Below are 23,698 nucleotides of genomic sequence, written 5' to 3'. Positions count from 1 at the left end.
ATAGTTTAAGTACTGCATCTGTTTTAGATGTTGTCAGGAAAAAAAAGCAAAGTATAAACCCTTCAGTTATAAATTGCAACTGGAATTTTATACTGTAGTAACATCTGAAATAAGATAAGATTCCGTAGATTAACACCTGAATTCCTGCAGGACTGGATGGAACCAGGTATTGTGCAGAATAATATCGTGGAGCTTGAGATGGATGAGATGAACCAGCACGAATGTATGGCAACCATGACTGCTTTGATCAATCACATGCAGAAAATGAACATCACACCAAAATCTGAAGAGGTCAGGAAATAAATGTTTTAATGTAAGCAATTTACTTTGTTAGGTGGCAAACCATAAAGATTGCTAATTTGTTGTATATGTACCCAAACAGTTTTCAGAAAGGATGTCAAATAAAAAAAACAAAACTTGCATCCATATCCACAACATTTCCAAGCAAATCACAGCTAATTAATTGCTTTTGGAGCATAGACATAGTTGACAAGTATGGCAAACGAGAAAATCTGCAGATGCTGGAAATCCGAGCAACACACAAAATGCTGGAAGAATTCAGCAGGCCAGGCAGCATCTATGGAAAAAAGTAAACAGTCAATGTTTCGGGCCAAGACCCTTCATCAGGACTGGAGAAAAAAAGACGAGTCAGAGTAAGAAGGTGCAGGGAGGGGAGGAAGAAACAGAAGGGGATAGGTGAAACTGGGAGGGGGGAAGGGTGAGGTAAGGAGCTGGGAAGTTGATTGATGAAAGAGATACAGGGCTGGAGAAAGGGGAATATGATAGGAGACAATAGAAGGCCATGAAAGAATGAAAAGGGGGAGGAGCACCAGAGGGAGATGATGGACAGGTAAGGAGATAAGATGAGAGATGGAAAAGGGAATGATTGTGAGCACTAGGGTTTTACAGGTAACTGAGATTATGAAACTAATCAAGCTGGGTTAGACTCGCTAGCTACAGCGCCTCCTCACTTGAATTGGAAGGCTGAATATGCTGGCTCTCCACCCTGGGAGTTCATGGGATGAAGTATGGAGAGTCTTTAATGGCTGCCAGGCCATCAATGTTTGGCTGAGACCCTGTACCCAGAATGACTTATTAGCAATTAACAGGAAGCAAGGATAGGCTCAAAGGTTTGCCTCTGTCAAACACCATGAACCTTTCTGATAGTTTGTAATTTTCTTGGGTATTCAGAGACATTTGTAATTGTTTTATAATTTTAAAATATAATGAAAAGTTTAAAAAATTAAATACTCTGATTAACTGTGAACAAAGTAAAATCAGTTTTCAACCTCGAGGTTTTTCTTCTTAATCTCCCTGGTGGAATATCTCTATTCAATTTGAGTGAAGACTCTGATGCTGCAGCAGTTTTGGCTGGTATAGGATCCGAGAGGGTTTTCGAGGTAATGTTGAGGTATTGCGTAAAGGTGACGTCAGATTTTGATCATTTTCATTGAGTATTGTATCCCAGCCGAGAGATCTTCACAACCTCTGTAATGCATTGGAATGTCTGGTTAGATTTTGTGCATCATTTTAGTCAATCCTCAGTCTTCTGACTTAGGTACAAGCAAAGATGGTACAACTTAAAATTTGGAAAATGCTGATTTTTTTAAAGGTTTCCAGCATCTGCATTTTCATTATTTTCAGAACTTAAAATTCTGTTGATTTGCAAAATCAGATAATTTAAATTCCTGGATTCAACATTAAGTTGATTTTCTTGCAATCTTTCCTGCTCAGAATAAGGATGCATGTGAGCTTCCACCATGGATGAAATTTCTACATGGAAAATTAGGAAATCCTTCAACTGCCTTAAATATCCGACTCTTCATTGCAAAGCTCATCGTTAACACCGAGGAGGTCCTAAATTTCTTTGTTCTTTCTTACTTGTGATATCTAGTTTAAAAATGTATTTCTCTGTAAAATGTTCTTAATCATTTTGAGACTTCAAAATCTCCCAAGTATTTGCCTGTATGGGAAATCACTAAAAATAGGTGTTTCGACTTGCCATTCCTTGAAGTGTGTTTCCCCTGAAACAATGCTATTATTCTGTTTTGTAACATTTAAAGAAGTGAATTAAGTATATATTAGAGCATTAATCAAGCATCAGCCATGATTGAATGGAGGAGCAGACTTGATGGGCCAAATGGCCTATTTCTGCTCCTATGTCTTATGGTCTTAATTAAGAATAACATCTAGTATTCTGGAAAATATGCAGTATGGCACTAGAAATGTCTTGCGTGTACTAGATAAATTAAGTTTTACTATATAATCCAGTTTTTTCAGCCCATTAATATGGTGAAATATTTCAAGTCAAATTCCAATCTATTGTTTCTGAAAACGTAAACAGGCCCTTTGTTCTGCAATTCTGGACTATGGGCCTAAAAGTATGAATAATTTAGCAAAGCATTCTGCTGCTTGATTTTTAATGAGAGCACAAAATATTTATCTTGTTATTCTGAGCAATTCTAGCTTTTCCTGAAAGTTTTTTTTTCTCTGAATTCTCTTTTACTAATGTCAATGTAATCTGATTGCTTTTTAGATATTCCAGCCATATGCACAGGAATGGTTGGGGCCTTTGCTCCAGTTAGTGGTTTCTGGTAATAATGGAGGTGATGGCATTCACTATATGGTGGTAGAAATTGTGGTTACTGTTTTGTCTTGGACTAGTGTGGCTACCCCAAAGGTACAGCAACATCTTTCATAGATCCATTTCATAAGCTTAGTGCCAGTAAAGAAACATGTTTGGTTATTAACAATTATGATACATTAATTGTAATGTGTAATTGTGTGAAATGTATTTTTTTCCAATTACAGCACAAAGCTATAATTTTTTCTGTAGAACTGTATTTGATTTCAGTTCCCATTTGTCAACAAATAACTTCTATGAATTAATGTATTTTGGCAGAGATAAAATAATGCCCATTCAATTTGTGTAAATTTTGTTTCTTGCTTTATTAATGGGGGAATTTAAAAAGTGATTACTAAATGTATAATGGTGGCTTAATCTCAATTTTTTTAATTAAATGCAAACTGGGGACTTCTAAATCCATGCAGAACTTGAGATGTGAAGACCAGCATGTAGATAAGGGTTTGGTCATTTTCTGTAACCCATCTGTGGCATTGTCGACTCTCTGTGTGGACCCCCTAGGTATCTCAGATCCAGATTCCAGGATTTCAGTTGTTAGAAAGGTCAGGAGTCTCTTTCACTGCGGTTTGATCTAATGGTAGCAGAGATATGGTCCAATAAAGAAAAATGTAATTGATTGTTTTTTTTATTTAGGGAAATCGGAAGAATGAGATCCTGGCAAATCGCTTGCTGGAATTTCTGATGAAGAATTGCTTTCATGAGAAGAAGGCGGTGTTCAGGCACAACCTGGAAATCATTAAGACAGTAGTTGAATGCTGGAAGGATTGTCTGTCTGTCCCTTACAGGTGAGCAGTGGGCTCGACAACAGAATATCCTGTGGACTTGACTTTTGACAAGAAGGGCCTGTGCCGTCGAGCAGCTGGTAGAGTTACTACCTCACAGCTCGGGCACCCTGACCTCAACTGCTTCCTATGTGGAGCGTACACATTCTCCCTGTGAATGTCTCGGCTTCCCAAACACGTGGTTAATTTTCCACTGTCAATGGTCCCTCATCCATATAGTGAAATAGTAAAATCTGAGAGGAGTTAAGGAGACTGAGGGGAGAATAAAATGGGAATTATTGTAAATGGTTACTTGATGGCTGGCACAGAGATGGCAGAACATTAGGTCTGTTTCAGTGCTGTATGAGTCTATGGCTAAAACCAACTGATTTAATCCCTCAAACACGAGGAAGTCTGCAGGTGCTGGAAATTCAAGCAACACACACAAAATGCTGGTGGAACGCCTGCTGTATCCATAGGAAGAAGCACAGTCGACGTTTCGGGCCGAGACCCTTCGTCAGGACTAACTGAAAGAAGAGATAGTAAGAGATTTGAGAGGGGGAGGGGGAGATCTGAAATGATAGGAGAAGACAGGAAGGGGAGGGATAGAGCTAAGAGCTGGAAAGTTGATTGGCAAAAGGGATACGAGGCTGGAGAAGGGAGAGGATCATGGGAAAGGAGGCCTAGGGAGAAAGAAAGGGGAGGGGAGCGCCAGAGGAAGATGGAGAGCAGGCAAGGAATTATTGTGAGAGGGACAGAGAGAGAAAAAAGGGGAAAAATAAGTAAGTAAGTAAATAAATAAGGGATGGGGGGGGAGAACAGGAGGAGGGGCATTAACGGAAGTTAGAGAAATCAATACCATATATTCCGTCTGGGTAGCCTCCCCCCGAAGGCATGAACATTGACTTTTCTAACTTACGTTAATGCCCCTCCTCCTGTTCTTACCCCATCCCTTATTTATTTATTAATTATTCCCCCCCCCCCCCCTTTTCTCTCTCTGTTCCTCTCACAATTACTCCTTGCCTGCTCTCCATCTTCCTCTGGCGCTCTCTGCCCCCTTTCTTTCTCCCTAAGCCTCCCATCTGATGATCCTCTCCCTTCTCCAGCCTTGTATTCCTTTTGCCAATCAACTTTCCAGCTCTTAGCTCTATCCTTCCCCCTCCTGTCTTCTCCTATCATTTCAGATCTCCCCCTCCCCCTCTCAAATCTTTTACTATCTCTTCTTTCAGTTAGTCCTGACGAAGGGTCTCGGCCCAAAACGTCAACTGTGCTTCTTCCTATGGATGCTGTCTGACCTGCTGCGTTCCACCAGCATTTTGTGTGTGTTGATTTAATCCCTTCCAACTCACAGGCCATAGGGAATAATGAAGCAGAGGTAGAATTTATTCTAGAAATGTTTCAGCCAGAATTTGTGATAGATATTTGAACCAACAGCTGAATACCAGAAAAAAACTTATATTTGTATTATGCCTCTTGCAATCTTAAGATGTTACCATTGCATTATAGGCAATGACAAGCTTCTGAAAATTAGAAAATATGATCACAAACAAAAGAAAATCAAATTAATACACACAAAATACAAGAGGAACTCAGCAGGCCAGGCAGCATCTAGGGAAAAGAGTAAACAATCGACGTTTCAGGCTGAGACCCTCCATCAGGACTGAGAAAGAAGAGGGAAGATGCCAGAATAAAAAGGTGGGGGGAGGGGAAGGGAAAGAGGCTAACTGGAAGGTGATTGGTGAAGCCAGGTGGGTGGGAAAGTTCAAGGGTTGGAGAACAATTAATCTGACGAGAGGAGAGTGAACCATAGGAGGAGGGGACCCAGGGAGAAGTAATAGGCGAGTGAGAAGAGATAGAAGGTCAGAGAGGGGGATAGAGGAAGAAGGGAGGGAGAGGAATTTTTTTTTACCAGAAGAGGAAATCGATATTCACACCATCAGGTTGGAGGCTACCCAGATGAAATTTAAGATGTTGCTCCTCCACCCTGAGGATGGTTTTATCTTGGCACAGGAGGAGGCCACTCTCAGGTTGGAGGAGCAATGGGAATGGAAATAGGAAGGCCACCCGGAAGTTGTGCTTGTGGCAGATGGACAGTTGTACATATGAATGAGCTTCCATAATGTTATTAAATCAGAATGCCTGATATACAGTGGTGGGAGAAAGGTTATGAACCCTGTAGAATTTTCTTTATTTCTGCATAAATATGACCTGAAATATGATCAGATCTGCACATAAGTCCTAAAGCAAGATAAAGAGAACCCAAATAAATAAATATCACTAAAAACATTATACTTCTTCATTTGTTTATTGTGAAAGTGATCCAATATTACATTTATTTGTTGGTAAAAGTTCCAAATGTTTCCAGGAACTGTTGATCACTTGTGCACATCAACATGGAGGAATATTAGGCCATTCCTCCTTACAAAACTGCATCAACTGTGGAATATTGGTAAGTTTCCTTACATAAACTGCTAGCTTCAGGTCCTTCCACAACATTTCTATAGGATTAAGGTCAGGACTTTGACTCGGCCATTCGAAAACACAATCTTTTTTTTTAAACTATTCTGTTGTGATTTACTCTGATCTTTCGGATCGTTGTCTTGTTGCAATATCCAACTTCTATCAAGCTTCAGGTGACGGACTGCTATTCTGACATTCTCCTGTAAAATGCTCTGATACAATTTTGGATTAATTGTTCCCACAACGATTGCAAGCTGTCTAGGCCCTGAGGCAGCAAAGCAGTCCCAAACCATGATACTCCTTCCATCCTGCTTCACAGTTGAGATGAGGTTTTGGTGTTGGTGTCCAGTGGCCTTTTTCCTCAAACACAGCAATGTGCATTTATGCCAAAAAGTTCAACTTTTGTCTCATCTGTCCACAGAACATTGTCCCTGTAGTGTTGTTGAACATTTAGGTGGTCCTTTGCAAACTTGAGATATGCAGCAATGTTTTTTTTTGAGAGCAGTGGTTTCCTCTGTGGTGTCCTTCCATGAACACCATTTTTGTTCAGTATTTTTCGGATAGTGGACACGTGGAAAGACACTTTAGCAAGTTTCTGCAGGTCTTTTGCTGTTGCCCTTGGGTTCTTTTTCACCTCCTTCAGCATTGCACGTTGTGCTGTTGGTGTGACCTTTGCAGGATGCCTACTCCTCTGGAAAGTAGCAACAGTACTAAGTTTCCTCCATTTGTAGACAGTTTCTCTTACTGTAGACTGATGAACACTCAGGTCTTTAGAAATGCTCTTGTAGTCTTTTCCATCTTCATGCATCTTTACAATTCTTCTTCTAAGGTCCACTGAAAGTTATTTTGATCGAGGCATGGTGCAGATCTTTCTTGAGAGGAGCAGGCTTTGTCAGTAACCTTGTGTGTCTTATAGGGCAGGGCACCTCTACACCCCACACCTCCAATCTCATCCCATTCAAAACACAGATGGGGAGAAATTTCTTCAGCCAGGGAGTGCTGAATTTGTGGAATTTGCTGCCATGTACAGCTGTGGAGGCCAGGTCACTGGGTGTATTTAAGGCAGAGATTGATAGGTTCTTGATTGGACATGGCATCAAAGATTACGAGGAGAAGGCCAGGAAATGGAGTTGAGGAGGAGAAAAAATGGATCAGCCATGATTAAATGGTGGAGCAGACTCGATGGGCAAAATGGCCTAATTCTGCTCCTATGTCTTACGGTCATTGATTGGAATACCTGATTCGAAATAGCTTGTGTAGAAGTCTTAACCTAGAGGTTCACTGCTTTTTCCAACAAATACATGTAATATTGAATCATTTTTCTCAATGAATAAATGAACATGTATGTTTGTATAATATTTCTCGTGATAATGAATGGCAGAACTAGTTTCCTTTCCCTCCACATGTAATAATAGTTTGCTCTCCTGTACAGGAACAAATGTGTTAGAAAAATTAAAAGTTTTGTTAATCTGAGGTACTTAAGTTAAAGTGCAATATTTTGGCACATAACATTCATTGACATGCGTATAAAATGTTTGCTGATGTATATTTTATCTTATAACATTTTAAATTGTCGATATATATTGTGCAGCTTGATCTTTGATCGATTTGCTGGAAGGGATCCGAATTGCAAAGACAACTCTGTTGGCATCCAGTTGCTCGGCATTGTTCTTGCCAATAATTTACCCCCACATGATCCAAAATGTGAAATTGACATTGAAAGGTAAACTGAAATGTAGTTCATTAAAGTAGCAAACAATCAAGCTTCTGTAAGAACATAATGTAGCGCATTACATGTTGCAGTAAAGAAACCATGCTTCATCCTAGACTTTGTGTGCATGATAAATATATATGTGTAAAGAGATAATCTGGAGAAAGTGCAAATTTTACTGCAACATATATTCAGATTGCACAAACTATCCATTCTGAATGTCCAGTCATTTTCGAACTGTCCAAGTAGGATATAAACTACCAATTGGATGTGTTTGTACTGCTACTTCTGATACCACGTTCTTTAGATCAGACTATTACTAGAAGATTTAGAAGTTTGTTATATACAGTATAGTTTATATTTAATAAGTTATATATTTAGTTAGATGACAGTTATTTTGATCTTGAAATATCCCTTAATCAAAGGTTGTAACACGATTGTGTTTCTGAGGTTGATTAACCATCTAGCAGAACTGCAGGGGGATCAGGTTTGACTTCTGAAATCCACAACTTTAATTCTAAGCTTTTGATTTGTTGGAAACACCCTCTTGAATTTTGCTCAGAATTTACGTGTTTGCATATCATTTAGAATGGGTCCTAACAAAGCAGCCTCCTATCTATTGGAACAAGAATGCTTTCAGTGGAGCAAAATTTCAGAATTTCCAAATTTTGTTGCAATGTGGGGATAGATTGAGGGTTTGATGAGAAGCTTGTAAATTCCATTTTCTTGCATTGCAGGACTTGGGTATTCAAAGTGAGGAGGCATTTAATATTAGCCCTTTCTATTACTACACTTTCTTCCTTGTCTTTCCAGGATCTTAACAATTCAATCCCAGAACCGTTACTGTTTTGTTTTCCTATCCTATATGTGAGTCTCTCCATGGTAATTCCCTTGGGGTATTTACAACAAGTCACAAAGCTAATGTTGCCTAACCTTTTTGCTAGAAACCATATCTAAAATTAGTCTTGATAGAATTAATATCCTTCATGGTCAATTAGGTTACATTTACCTCTAAATGATGTTCAATAGTTTTGTTCTTTACCACAGAATGGAAACAGTTATCTATTCTGTGCCACTTGGCTTTGGCTGTGGGCATATTTTAATTGTGCAGAGTAAGATCATCTGCCAGAAGTGTTCCATAAAGACACTTGGTTACTACTTCAAAAGTGAATGTTGATATTTTGGTGAGCATAGTCTAGTAAATGCAAGATAATTAATTTTGATGATGTATATATTTCCTCACTCTGTGTTGATTGTCACAGATAACATTTCATTGTTTTAAGGCATATTATAGCTGGGTTGTTGAACTATAAGTTTGCCTTCTGTCAGATATTTCCAGAGACTGGTGCAAAACATTTCCTTCACAAGATACAAAGAGGTGTATGCCGCAGCGGCTGAGGTCCTTGGCCTTGTCCTTCAGTACTCAGCAGACAAAGTAAGCACCTTTACTTAAAATAATGAATACAATGTCTTCATTTTGATGAATATGTATTAGAGCATAAAGATGGCATGAATATCGATTTCTCTTTCTGGTCTCTTTTCTCACCTGCCTGTCACCTCCCCTGGGTTCCCTCCTTTCCTTTCTCCTATGGTCCACTCTCCTCTCCTATCAGATTCCTTTCTCTCCAGCCCTTTACTTTTCCTACCCACCTGGTTTCACCTTCTTTCCTTTCCAGTCCTGAAGAAGGGTCTCACCCCAAAAAGTTGACTGACCTGCTGAGTTCCTCCAGTATTTTGTGTGTGTTGCTTTGGATTTCCAGCGCCTACAGAATTTCTCATATTTATGATTTGACCATGAATGTATATTTGCTAGGTAGGACGTGATGGGAACCCTAGATGTGGATCTGGTCAGTGTAATGTAATCATTATTAAACATGACTCTTGCATTGAAAACAGATCAGCTGGAAATTCAGCAGAGTAGTGTGTAAAATAAATTGTTCTGACATTTCATTAGATATGCAGTATCTGTTGTGTTTTTGCTTCCCCTTTTAAGGAGTTCATCTACTTTAATACTTCTATCAACATTGTTCCTTGGGGGACAGTGACTCTCTTATATCATTACTTTCTTATATCGTTACTTTTTCTATTGTGCATATGATTGAAGGTATTTTCTACTTACGTTTCCACCTGTCTCTTGGTGATAAATGTCACTCTAAAAGTCACTTGAGAAAGTAGTGTGACCTATTTATACCTAGCACATGCTTTTAGCACACACAGATTCAGTGTTAAATATTCATTATTCTTTCTCAACAAAATGCCTAAATCCCAGTTCATTGCTATTTTACAGAAGTGAGGAAAATAACAGGCTGGACTTGCTGCGGGTAAAGAAACAGCAGTTCAATATACACACAGCACCAAGTCAGTGATGCCTGCGTGTATGTGAAAATCCTGAACATACAGCAGATCTTCAGTAGTGATTTTCTGACTCTGCTCCCATGTCAGATTTCTCCCGGAGATTGTAGCAGAATGTAAACTTGAAGTAGTTTCCCAGCCCTTTCGAGAGGTTACCCATTCAGTCTGTGCCGGATTATACCTGGTGCAGAAACAGCCGTTCACTTACTGCAGTGCATAGGAAAGAGTGCAATGTATGTATGTAACAATTAGATATTGTGCATTTGTTTGTAGTAATGGAGGTAACATAAGTGTAGTTTGTAAATCTGTTTTTTTTATTTTCTTGAGTGGATGAAATCCTCTGCAAAAGCCTGATATGCATGTATTTGTTTGAAACTACAAGTTGCAGAAGTAGTTCTGTCTGTCTCTCAACACACAAAATGGTTGGAGGAACTCAACCAGTCAGGCAACATCTATGGAGAGAGTCAGCGTCTCTCTCGCTCTCCTGCTTCAAGTAAATTTTCTTTCTTAGCAGTCTTATGTCCTTTTCATGCTATTTATTACGATACTGTGAAAGTACAGTTATCACATTGAGTGCCTGTTAGTTCAAAATGTTGTTGGAGTACAGTATTCAGCAAATAAGTACCATGTTTTTGTTTTCCAGAAAATTGATATTCCCATTCATGATACAATTGCTAAGGCATTGCAGCAACTTTATCACACAAAGGAGGACAAGTTTATTGTGTGCTTGAGTAAGATTGTGAAGCATTTCCCTCCATTTGCTGACAGGTAATGTTTAAAATTGTATGGCAGGCAAATATTGGTGCGATCCCTACTTTTCGAGTTTAGCAGATCCAGCAGGGCAAACCAATTGCTGACAGTTTGATTTAACTGTAAATTGTATCATTCAGATTGATTATGAAGTAATATCTGACTCCAGAGTGATGCGGGCTGGCTAACGGCTAATTTATCCAGGCATGAAGCATTTTGATGGATTTCTTCCCAGTTTTCATTAATGAGGATATATCAATTTCATTACAATGGTGTGGATTAATGAATGTGACGGGCATGGAGTTTTTAGGTTCTTTATGTTTGCACATATTGGAAGATTGCACATATTATGTCCCTGAAAATGGAAGGTGTACAAGACTGTACAGCGGCTGTCATTACATATTCCGTTCTGAATATAGAACTAGCACCTGAAACCTTCAGGTGCCTCTGATCTATGTAATATTCCCAACATTTTTTCTTTTATTTCATTATAAGGTTTGTTAAAGTAGTTTTAATATCTCTGCTTTATCACCACGTTGTGGATAAACTACAATATCAGAGCATCCTACTTAAAGCAGCAATTTAGGGAGAACCAGAGCAGAATCCGCAGATCAAACTGCACCGATGGAGAGAGAAACAGTCTCGGATTCCATAAACAAAAATAGGTGAAATTAGAAACAAACAAGTTTTCAGGTGTCAAGAAACAGTGAGGGCATTATTGTTAAAATAATTTCTCTTCAGTGGTGTACTTTTGCAAACACTGGCAGTCATGGTGTGATAAACTATATTTAGTAAACCTCTATGATTGTCTGTCTGATTTTTGACCAGATTGTTTTTGAAAGACTTTCTTCTAATGCCTGAGGTTCTTAAGTGTTTGGTATGACTTTGCATTCAAGGTTTATGAATGAAGTATTTTTCCTGTTACCCAAGTTGTATGGTGTACTGAAAACGCATTGCCTGGAAGTGGTGATGTATCGAGCAGAAGAAATACCTGATGCTTACTTACAGCTGAAGAGCAAGCATTTTGCAGAGATTCTGGGTCATCGGTGAGCTGATGCACTACATTCTTTTAAGCCTCATTAAAATCTCCTGTTTAGTAAGCTGTTTTGAAAACTTATTTCAATTTTTTCTTCTTACGTTTGACATGAGAATTTTTACTCCTCTGTCTTGGTTTGATGCCTTTGTGTCAGTTTTCTCCTGGATGGTTAACCTGTACAGTGTGTTTCTCGGTGCATTTGCAGAATCAGCACTAAGAATGGCAGTTCATTATCTCACTGTGCCACTTCACATTAAGTGACTCGGTCACCTGTGAGGTGAACATGGTACATTTGCTGCAGAAACGCTCTCCTGTAAAATTTTCTGTGTATGTTTAAAAATGGCTTTAGAATTTGTATGGATGCCTAATAAAGGCTTAAGTCAGTTTTAAACATTTACAACGAGCGTAGCTAGTACATTGTTTTCAACATGAAATGGTGACGATAAGCTCTCTTTAGTTAATGCTGCTGACTCTGATATCTTGAAAACCAGAACTTTTTACTGTTTTGGAACTTTGTGCTAACCTGTGATGTCACTGAATTCTTAAAACTGATTAGTGGCGGCATACTGAATACAAAATACACTCTCATAACTGCAAGTAAACCCTAACCAAATAAAAGATTGAAATTTTATCTTAAAATTAGTTGCAGTTTTTTTCATAAAATACCAAATTGTGCAGGTGTTAATGGTTAATATTTAAAGAAATGATGTGAAGTGATTCAGTAACTTTACAAGTAAAAATAGTTCCTTCTGCTATTATCTGATATATTCTTTGAATACTAAATTTTTGATTTATGGTGGCCATAAGGGCAATATTTGCAACATGCCACCATGACGCCTCGATGGCTGAGTGGGAAATGCACAAGCCTTAATGAAAAGGAGTCATTGAGAATATCTACGTGATCCTAGATTTGTTCTTCTGTCTGTCCTGTCAGTGCTCATCTCATCGTGGACATGATGAGACCACTACACTTCTGAAGGAAGAGAAGAGCTTGGAAATTATCCAGGGTGTTCGGGTATAACGGTTACTCAATTATCATTTGTGGGCATCGGTTCATGACATATGGGTCTGGCATAATTTAATTGCTGAATAATCTGCTCATTTAGTTCACTTCATAAAGAATTTTAGCCATTCGTAAGTTAAACTTTAATCATCTCTTGTTTTAAGGGATGAAGAACGGCAGAAAGTTTGTTTGGACATTTTGCATAAGATTATTGCCAAACTAAAGCCAATGGAACTGAAAGAATTGGTCAGCTCAGTGACATTTTTCATTTCCCATCCATCTCCTATTTGCCGAGAGAGAATGTACGATACTCTGATGTGGATACATGATAATTACAGGTATGGAAACGATAAATAAATAAATCTAGATAATTAAATCTGGGTAATCCACCTTGACAATAATGGTTCGTCATTAAGGGCTACATGATTGAAGTAAATATTCTATGGAACTTATTTGCTAACATCTAACATGGTTTTCTTCTATTGTTTTTACGCATTGGATTTTGTAATAATAGATCTTTTTAACAGAAGCTTCCCAAAATCATGAAATGGAGGAACAGTACATTTTATTCTGTTTACTGAATACATACGTCTACAAAATAGTGCATTAAAATATTTTAAATACAATTTGATATCACAACCGTACCTAATAGTCATTTTTTTTAGATTTGTAAACAAGTATTAATTTGTATCAGTAGCAAATCTAGAGTGGAGAATTATAATGTAAAGATCCTTTTATCAGGAGGAACCAGAGCATAACAAATAGAAAATGCTGCTTGGAAATTTCATGGAAAACTTTAGGAAGGTGAAGTTCCATATGATGTACTTGAGTCATCAGGGAGATCTTGTAAGAAAAACATATAATAAAATTTAAGAGTTCAAATTATTGGACTGAGTGAGGGTGGTGGGGGATATTTGGAAAGATTGAGATCATTGCTTAGAAGATGTTTCTCATTTGAGCATCTATAAGCAGTGGTTAGTAATATGCTGTATTAGTTTTGTTAATGGCCAGATCATCCAAAATTCATAATCAGTTGGTGAATTTTAATTTGGATGGTTATGCACATCTGGAATAAATTGATAATCATTAAAACTCCAGGACTGTCAGAAATACTGAGCTGGATCGCTGTAGTTCCTTTAGGCAAGTAACGCTGCCGTCCTTGGAGACACAACAGAGTGCAGATGCTGAAATCTGAAAATAAACAAAATTCTGGAGGAACTCAGCAGGACAGGCATCATCTATCGCAGCGGTCCCCAACCACCAGGCCGCAGAGCGTGTGCTACCGGGCCGCGAGGAAACGATATGATTTGGCGGTATAAGTCAGCTGCACCTTTCCTCATTCCCTGTCACGCACTGTTGAGCTTGGACGCACGTGAGGTCATGACCCGCACGTCATCCATGTCAGCGCGGGAAGAAGATCAACTCCTCGAGCTTGAAAATGACGGCGGGCTGAAAAGTATGTTTGACATAACATCTCTGCTGGCATTCTGGATCAAAGTCAAGGCTGAATATCCTGAGATAGCCACGAAAGCACTGAAAACGTTGCTTCCATTTTCAACCTATCTCTGCAATGAATGCAACGAAAACTAAATTGTGGAATAGACTGGACACAAGGACCCCCCTTCGAGTATCACTGTCTCCCATCACCCCTCAATGGCACAGTTTTGATGCAGGAAAACAAGCCCAGGGCTCCCGCTGATTCAGTGATATTGGTGTGTTGCAATGATTTTATATGTTCATACGGGGAAAATATATGCTGTGTGTTTAATATCCAAACGTTACTTAAAATGTTATGATGCTATTGACTTATATAACCATATAACAATTACAGCACGGAAACAGGCGATCTCAGCCCTTCTTGTTCGTGCCAAACGTTACTCTCACCTAGTCCCACCGACCTGCACTCAGCCCACAACCCTCCATTCCTTTCCAGTCCATATAACTATCCAATTTTTCTTCAAATGATAATATCAAACCTGCCTCTACCACTTCTACTGAAAGTTCGTTCAACACTTACTTCAAGCTCCCCTGTCCTCCCCTGATAATTGACTTGCCACTATATTCATGCGAGGAAAATATGCGCTGTGTGTTTAATATTAAATTCGTTAGGTAAACCCTTTTAGAAACGAAATTGAGTGTATTAGCCACTTATCACCTATATTCCAGTTGTGATTAACATCCCCCCCCCACCGTACAGAATCGCCAAAAACAATTTGTAGAAAAAAACCGGCACGTACACACCTGCGCAATTGACGCATGCGCACTGGTGCCCGCGCAAGGCTTCATGGTCATTGTAGTCTTTCTCAGGGTAAACCCAACATATTTGACTGCTACTGTTGTCCGTAGGCAACCCTACGGCCCCCCCCCAGGTTGGCCGGTTTCCCAAGAATATTGTCAATATTAAACCGGTCCGCAGTGCAAAAAAGATTGGGGACCCATGATCTGTGGAGGCAAAGGGATGGTTGAAATTTCAGGTAGCTGCTCTGATTCAGGACTGATGCAGGGTTTGTTAAACACCAGTTACAGCACAGATATCATGTGCAAAGCTGTTTCAGTGGCTTTTCTACAAAATGTATTACAAATTAAATCAAGCCGATTACTGATTCATTAGTCTGTTTGCAATCAACAGCAAAGGGCTGCAGGTTGCCAACAGTGTCTCACCGGTAACCTCTTCTGCTCTCAGCTTATGTTCCACTAGGACTATTTATGGCCAGGTTTGAATGGAAGCTGCCATAACGTCTGAATTTTAGCACTGTAGAACCAGCTAATGTAAGCTTGCTAGCTAATGTAAGGACCAGCTAATAAATCTATTCAAATACAAAATATTTTAAAATCAGACATGATTGCAAAACTGAACTTAAGGCAGAAGTAGAACAATTCAAAATATGCATGTTTAAAATTACTAACTGAGGAAGCTCACTCCTCCATCTATCCTGTCCTCCATCCTACCTATGTACAGTGCTGTGCAAAAGTCTTAGGCACATATATATAGTAACTTAATGTATTGCACTGTACTGCTGCCACAAAAAAGTAAATTTCATGACACGTGAGTGATGATAAACATGATTCTGATATGGTCTCTATCCTGGAATGAAAATGGGAAGAGGGCAGGGAGAAGGGAATCATGGTTGGGAACAGGGGAAGAGAGAGGAGAGGGAGTGGGAAGCAGCAGAGATACATTCTGTAGTGATTAATAAACCAATTGTTTGGAATTAAATTACCTTGCCTGGTATCGCAGGGCTGGGTGCGTCTGCACCCCAGGCACCTCCCGCTCCTAGCACTCCTTTTCTGACACCTGTCTCACACCCCTCTCGCGGCACTCCACCCTCACTATTCCCAACATCCTTTGCTCCCGCCAGATTTAGAGTTGCTGTCTGCTCACATTGACAAATAGAGTATTGTGCAGAAGTCTTTGGCATCCTAGCTATATATATGTGTCTAAAACTTTTGCACAGTACTATAATTTTGTTGTTGTACAGCCAAAAAATAAACAATTTAATGAACTGATTAAATATATAAATCTCCTTCCCCCTCTGCAGGGATCCAGAGAGTCAATCTAATCCTGACTCAAAAGAAATATACATGACTGCAACAGATACATTACTTCAGGGACTGACTGACGAAAATCCTGCTCTACAGTATGTAACTAATTCAGTTACCAGAATAAAACATCGTTAATATTCATCTGTAGTTCTCAGCATTGTTTACTTTTTGAAATGTAGATTTGAAAGATTTTCATTTGTTTTCAGGTTGTATGTCAGAAACTTCTGGAGTCATGAAAGTAGAATTCCAGTAGCCACATTTGAAAGAATGATGGCCATTCTTGGATCATTGTACTGCTGCAAAATAGAGACCGAGTTCCTTAGTATAGCTACCAATGTTCTTCTTGAAATGACAAGCCGCAGTCCCGATTACTCCCGAGAGATGTTTGAATATCCACTATCTGAATGCAAGTTTCAGGTAAATACAGGAACTTTGTTGTTATTGTTAATCTTGATTTTGCTTATATAATTAATTTAATTTCTGGAAGATGGTAAATGGATAAGTATTACAAAAAATGCATAATTTCAATGAACAGATATGTTTTGCAGGCTCCTAATATAGAAATTCAGAAGTATTTATGATTGCAGCCAAAACTGTATTTATTATTCATGTATTTTTGATCATTCTATTAGATTAGATTAGATTATGAGGACACTCAGTCCTCGTTTATTGTCATTTAGAAATGCATGCATTAAAAAATGATACAATGTTCCTCCAGAATGATATCACAAGAAAAACACAGGACAAACTAAGACTAAAACTTACAAAACCACATAATTATAACATATAGTTACAACAATGCAAAGCAATACCATGATTTGATAAAGAGCAGACCATGGGCACGGTAAAAAGAAGTCTCAAAGTCCTGATAACCTCATCATGTCACGCAGGCAGCAGAAGGGAGAAACTCTCCCTGCCATGAACCTCCAAGTGCGGCAAACTTGCTGATGTAGCACCATCTGAAGCACCTGAACGCAGCGGACTCTGAGTTTGTCCGAAAACTTCGAGCCTCCAACCAGCCCCTCCGACACAGCCTCTCCGAGCACCATCCTCTGCTGAGTGCTTCGACCCTGCCCCGGCTGCCGAGCAACAAGCAAAGCCAAGGACTCGGGGCCTTCCCCTCCAGAGATTCTGGACCACACAGTAGCAGCAGCAGCGAAGCAGGCATTTCAGAAGTTTCACCAGATGTTCCTCCGTGCTCTCACGTCCGTCTCCATCAAATCAGGATTATGCACGACACCCTATTATGATGGCATTTGGAAATTTTCAGAAACTAAGCCTGTTAAAATTGTTGATTTTTTTTCTTTTATTTCATTTAGAGTAAATTGCATTTGGCGTGAACTCAGTGGTGCAAATGTTTAGTTTTAAGGTTTCCTGCTATTAAAACTTAGTTAATGCTTTCCTTTAAGAATGTCAGAATGAGGATTTGGCCATGTGGCCATTCATGCATTCTCTACTGTATAATAAATTCATAGCTGACTCAGCAGTACTTTGCTGCACTAACACTTTAAAACATGTAGGAACAGAGAAGGAGTGGGCCATTAGAGCCTTGGAGCCTGAACAGTATTCATCAAGATAATGGCTAAATTTCTACCTCGTTGCTATTATCTCCATGTCCCTTGATTTACTCAGTGCTCAGAAATTTATCAATCCCTGATTTGAAAGAACGTGATGACTAAAGTTCCACAGCCAGTCGGGTTGTGAATTCCAATAGTTCACCACATTGAATAAAGAAATTTCCTCTCATCTCAGTCTTGAACTACCTGACTCATTTTGCCATCTTTGACTCTGTTGTAAGGGCGATCACTCTTCTGGCATCCAGCCATTGGGCATTTACAAAGAAAAATTATAAACTTTTCTTGAAACTTCTTTATGTCTCTTGTGCACTCACCAGCTAGTTCAGTATCGTTACCAAACTTGGAATGGCAGCAATTTGTACTCAGCCAAATTGTTAACATGGATATATAACTCACTGGTCACAACCGGCCAACTTGATAAGGATTTGTTATTCCCACCATCTTGGGAAATACCCTTTGATATAAATCTATCAATCTGTGTCTTCAATCTACCCAACCACTGGGCCACTACACTCTCTTTGTGTAGAGTATTTCAAAGATGAAGAAGAAAATTCTCCTCATTGCAGTCCTGAATGACCGATCCCTTAATCTGAGGCTTTGACACTTGGCTATAGACACCACAGCCAGGGGAAATGTCAACTTTGCATGTACCACATCCAGCCTGAAAATATTTTGTATGTTTCAACAAGAACACCTCTCACTTGACTAAACTGTTTTGCGTATACAGTAGGAATTCTTTGTTACATGCTTATAGAATAATTTGGCACCAGTGGGTGCATAAGGATATTATATATTTCTTCTTACAGTTCCTACCCTTAATGTAAAAAAAAAGTAATTTCTTTGGAGGAACATTTAGGACTGTATATTAAGTGGCATTCAAATTTAATGTTTATCTAATTTTGCAGGGTGATATTGCAATTCACTCAGTGCTGTGCAATCTGTTTTTTAGGATTATAGCATCGATTCAAGTTGGTATCAACGTAGCAGAATTCTTACACCACTGTTTGTGGAAACTCAAGCAACACAGAGCAGTATTAAGAGCCCATCTCAAGAAGCATCTCTAGCAGGTCAAAGGTCAATAGACGGTCAAATTAGAGCTACCATAACCCATTATGAGTTTACACCAACTCAGAACCCTGGTAAGTGGAAATCATTTCATCCTTTTAAATTTTGATGGTGCTGCTTACGTCACATTTTTCCTCTGATGAATAAAGAATTGGGTTGATAATCCAGAGATTAGTTCAAATCCCACTCATTTTAGAATTAGAATTCAGTTTTTCAAACATTTGGAAATAGAGGTAGCTAAAGTAAAAGCTTGTGAGCAACGCACACAAAATGCTGGAGTAACTTAGCAGGTCAGGCAGCATCTATAGAGAGGAATAAAAGTCAACATTTCAGGTCCTTCTCAGCCAGAAACATTGAGTGTTCATTCGTCTCCATGGATGCTGCCTGATTTGCTGAGTTCTTACAGCATCTTCAAAGGTTCAAATTTCAAAAGTTAATTTATTATCGAAGTATACAACTTGAAATGCTTCTTTTCCGGGCAGCCATGAAACCAAGGAAGGCAGCACAATCATCAACCTCTACTCCCTGCACAAAGAACTTTTGTGTGGGCTGCTCTGCATCTGCAGAATCTCTTGTGTTTAAGCTTTTTTGAATTGCTGAAGTAATGCAGTTGTTCATTAATGAGCTGATTTCAGAGGTGAGGAGCTCCAGCGGTCTCTTACTGACCTTGAAGAAAGCCAGCAACAAAGATCCAGCAATCAGAAGGAGATTTCTCCTTCCCCTTTGTCAGCTCAAGGGGATTGCTGCTGTGCAGTAGTTGTGATTGTGATTACTGCTAAGTAGCCAATACACTGGAAAAATTCAAATACCAAACGAGACAATGAAAAGTAAAATTTTTACCTAACTTTATAAAACATCTACATGCATGAAAAAGGTTGTAACATGCATTATTGGAAGCGGATGTATCATTAACAGAAGTAATTCTGCAGATGCTGTAACTTTATTTTAAATAACTTTTAAAGAAAAGGTATAGCAAATCAAACTATTTACTTGACAGAATTACAGTCCACACATTAAAAATAGCTTTCTAGAATAAGGAAGTTTTTGAGTAATTATGATAACAGATGCCATTAAATAACTGGTATCCTTCTATAAATTGAGCTTCAAGTTACTCACAATTGTGTAACATTTCAGTGTTCCTTGCAGTGAGATAAATAGTTTTAAGGTAGAATCATAGAGAGATACTGCATAGGAAAATGTCCTTAGGTCAGCTAAGTTCACTTCAACCAACAACTACCCATTTACATAAATGAAAAAGCTTAAGAAAGCATTAATGTTCTCCCCACATTCTCAAGTCAGGTTTATTGTCATTAGTACAGGTATGGTGAGCCATAGACATGCTGTAAAATTTACATCACAGGCATTTAGGTACAAACGACAACATGCAGAACATAAGTTCTCCTTCAAAATTCTACTGTTCACCTTCACATTATGGATGACTGACAGGGTCCAGTTTACCTACACACATTTGGGAGGTACCCAAGTGATCATAGGAAGAACGTGCAAACTCCACACAGACAGCACACAAAGTTGGGACTGAACCTGGATCTCTGGCACTATGAGGCAACATATCTGATGAACTGTGTCACTGTACCACCCTACATCAGCATTCACTGACCATCTCTGCCCATATTCACTGTCTGGCTTATCCCAATACTATTAGGAAGTTCTGCTTTTATAATTGTACATGTAGAATTAAATTGTTTCTACAGCATACTGTCACCTAAGTTCAGAACAACAACCTGTAATGTTTTTTTGGCATTGGCCCTCCTAACAACTGACTTAGAACACCAGAGTGTGTTTGGAACTCCCAGTCACAGGAACTGGAGCGGAACAACCCACATTCATTTCGTTAAGGAACTTCCAGTTATTAGATAGAGGTCAGGAGATAATAATTATTTAAGAACTCACTTACCTTCGAATGGAATAGCTTAAGAATGGATGAATAAAATTAGCCAATGGCACTTTCTTATTAAAGCCCATATTGTGTCCAGACTGGGCTGTTTTCAAACCCTAGTTTCACAAATGTACAGTCAGATCCTCTTTAACCATTGTAACTTCACCTAAATCCCCTCACTGTAGTGCTGCTCTCTGTGGTCACTAGGTGGAAGCAACAAGCCATATCTTAACATGAAGCACTGAGGGCAATACTCAGTTAGAGCATCTAAAATTATAGAGCAGCATTAGACCAACCACATAGTCAAAATGTGGTGGTGGTGTTTTCAGTTCATTGTTATTCACTGCTTTCAGTGATGAAGTCTGCAGTGATCAGAATACGAATCAGGTTTATTATCATCAGCATATGACGTGAAATTTGATGTGCCCATCAACGAATGGGGAACGGTAGCCAGGGGTTTTCAGAAGTCTGCGCTTGTGCAAACTCGAAGTTACTGTCAGATTTCCATCATTAAAACTCTGAGCAATAGCATCCTTCAGCTTTATTCTTGTTGCATAATCTCGGTTAATCTGGCCTGGTTTGCATACGGATTCCAAACCATTGTGGTTGTTTAAGATGGTGCTACTGAATGTGGGCAACAATTTACAGGTGGTTTTCAAAGCAAGAAATTGGACTAAATACTCTATTAATAACACTTTTTTATTTGGAAAATTGTGGTAAACGGTCACCGCAAACAACAGAGGTGAGCGAAGGTCAGGCTAATACGGGGGTCAAGCCGTGGGGATGTGGGACCGAGTCGGAATGAGGTCGAGGCATGTTCAAAGGTTCAAAGGTTTAATTTAATGTCAGAGGAATGTATACAATGTACATCGTGAAATGCCTTTTCTTTGCAAAACATCTACAAAAACAGAGAAGTGCCCTAAAGAATGAACAGCAGTATTGTGTATGTGGCCGTATACACAACAATATCATTCATAAAAACGCTAGAGACTGGAGCTAAGTTAACAGGGCATTTTACTTACGGAACCCGAACTGAACACACATATACAGATCAATATGTGCCTAATAATGCATGCTCAATAACCTGTTACTACAATATAATATAGTCCCATATTATACGGTAGGCTATATGGTACACTCCTTTTATTCTACTTTTTTTTTACTGGGGCATTAAGCTAAATAAATACTGTATGTTAGATTAGATTATGAAGACACGCAGTCCTCTTTTATTGTCATTTAGTAATGCATGCATTAAGAAATGATACAAAATTTCCTCTGGTGTGGTATCACAAAACACAGGACAGACCAAGACTGAAAAAACTGACAAAACCAATAATTATAACATAGTTACAACAGTGCAACAATACCATAACTTGATGAAGAACAGTCCATGAGCACAGTAAAAAGTTCAAAGTCTCTCAAATGTCCCACATCTCACGCAGACAGGAGAAGGAAGAAAAACTCTCCCTGCCATCCCGACCACAGTCCGACTCTGAGTCATCCGAAAACTTCGGGCCTCCAATCAGCTCTCTGACACCGAGTACTGAGCGCCATCTCTATCCGAACGATTCAGCCTCAATCTCGGTCGCCAACAGCAGGCAAAGCCGGTGATTTTGAGGCCGAAAGATTCCTGATCACACAGTAACAACAGCAGCGAACTGGCGTTTCAGAAATTTCTCCAGATGTTCCTCTATGCTTTCACGTCTGTCTCCATCAAATCAGAATTGTCCACGGCCCCTATTTAACGGATACGATATCATTTTTCACCGGAGGGCTGTGCACGCGTGGCACGCTGCTCTCTCTCCTCCTGCCGTTTGTGTACCCTTAGTATACAAACGCCCACCAACTGATTAACTAGAAACTTAATAATATGAAATTATAACAAAGTAATGTAATAATAATAATTATGATAACTGAAATCTCTGTGGGGGGGTTTTCTCTGCCTCTCTGGGTAACGGCTGCCCTGCAACGTCTGATTTGGGGAATTAGTCTCCACAGGTACATCAGGTGGGTCCTCAGCACTGACGACAGGCTTATCTGTGGGCAAGGCTGATGTGGTCACATCAGGAGTGTTTGTTTCTATGTCCGGGGAGTCAGGGCAAGATGTTGTCGTGTTTTCCACCTGAGCATTCAGGATTTGATCCACATGATGTGCTTCTGTGTCATGGGAGTCCGGGAAAGGTGTTGTTGAGTTTCTCACATGAAGATCCTGGATTTGATCCACATGACGTCTCCATACACTCTCTCCCACTTGTACTCTATACATCAGTGGCCCGTCTATGGCGGAAATTATACCCAGCTGCCACTTTTCAGTCCGATAATCCCATGCAAGAACTGACCGTTCCACAATGAAGCACCATGTTGACTTAACATTCAAGTGTTTGAACTGTCCGTTCTCCACATCACGCCGTACATTTGGTTTGAGAAGATCCATGCGGGACCTCAGGTTCCTGTTCAGAAACATCATTGCTGGAGTCTGATTAGTGTTTGCATGTACTGCATTACGATAGGCAAGGAGGAAGCTGTCTATCTTGTGTTGTAGTGATCGATTTTCGCCGTCCCTTGCCTTAAGGGCTTTCTTGAATGTCTGTACAAATCTTTCTGCCAAGCCATTTGTGGATGGACGGTAAGGAGCCGATGTAAAGTGCTTGATTCTATTGTTCTTCACAAAACTTTGGAATTCTTCAGAGACAAATTGTCGTCCATTGTCTCTGCAGATTTGCTCTAGTATGCGATTTCTGGCGAACATGGTCCTCAGCACTGTAATGGTCTTTTCCGATGTCATTGTCTTCATTTTGATGACCTCTGGCCATTTGGAATGTGCATAAACAGCGGTTAAAAAGATAGTCCATGAATGGTCCAGCAAAGTCAATGTGCACTCACTGCCTTGGTGATGAGG

General features: G+C 39.4%; 1 protein-coding gene across 3 annotated transcripts in view; it reads left to right on the top strand.

Annotated features, from left to right (window-relative positions):
- prkdc (protein kinase, DNA-activated, catalytic subunit) overlaps nucleotides 1-23,698 on the top strand; it is a 303,035-nt gene that overhangs the window by 166,345 nt on the left and 112,992 nt on the right. For all 3 annotated transcript variants that reach the window (XR_010019774.1, XM_063063262.1, XM_063063255.1), the window contains exons 47-58: nucleotides 151-291; nucleotides 1,735-1,854; nucleotides 2,537-2,680; nucleotides 3,278-3,429; nucleotides 7,457-7,588; nucleotides 8,906-9,011; nucleotides 10,572-10,696; nucleotides 11,575-11,724; nucleotides 12,882-13,055; nucleotides 16,257-16,355; nucleotides 16,467-16,677; nucleotides 18,787-18,976. Coding sequence is in view for 2 of the 3 variants with exons in the window: in XM_063063262.1 (XP_062919332.1) it covers nucleotides 151-291; nucleotides 1,735-1,854; nucleotides 2,537-2,680; nucleotides 3,278-3,429; nucleotides 7,457-7,588; nucleotides 8,906-9,011; nucleotides 10,572-10,696; nucleotides 11,575-11,724; nucleotides 12,882-13,055; nucleotides 16,257-16,355; nucleotides 16,467-16,677; nucleotides 18,787-18,976 (1,744 nt within the window). In the remaining variant the exon portion in view is untranslated. The remainder of the gene's footprint in view (nucleotides 1-150; nucleotides 292-1,734; nucleotides 1,855-2,536; nucleotides 2,681-3,277; nucleotides 3,430-7,456; nucleotides 7,589-8,905; nucleotides 9,012-10,571; nucleotides 10,697-11,574; nucleotides 11,725-12,881; nucleotides 13,056-16,256; nucleotides 16,356-16,466; nucleotides 16,678-18,786; nucleotides 18,977-23,698) is intronic.

Source organism: Mobula hypostoma, chromosome 1, assembly GCF_963921235.1.
Source record: "Mobula hypostoma chromosome 1, sMobHyp1.1, whole genome shotgun sequence".
NCBI lineage: Eukaryota > Metazoa > Chordata > Chondrichthyes > Myliobatiformes > Myliobatidae > Mobula > Mobula hypostoma.
The sequence above is the reverse complement of the archived record's forward strand: the minus strand, read 5'-3'. Positions and strand labels throughout refer to the sequence as shown.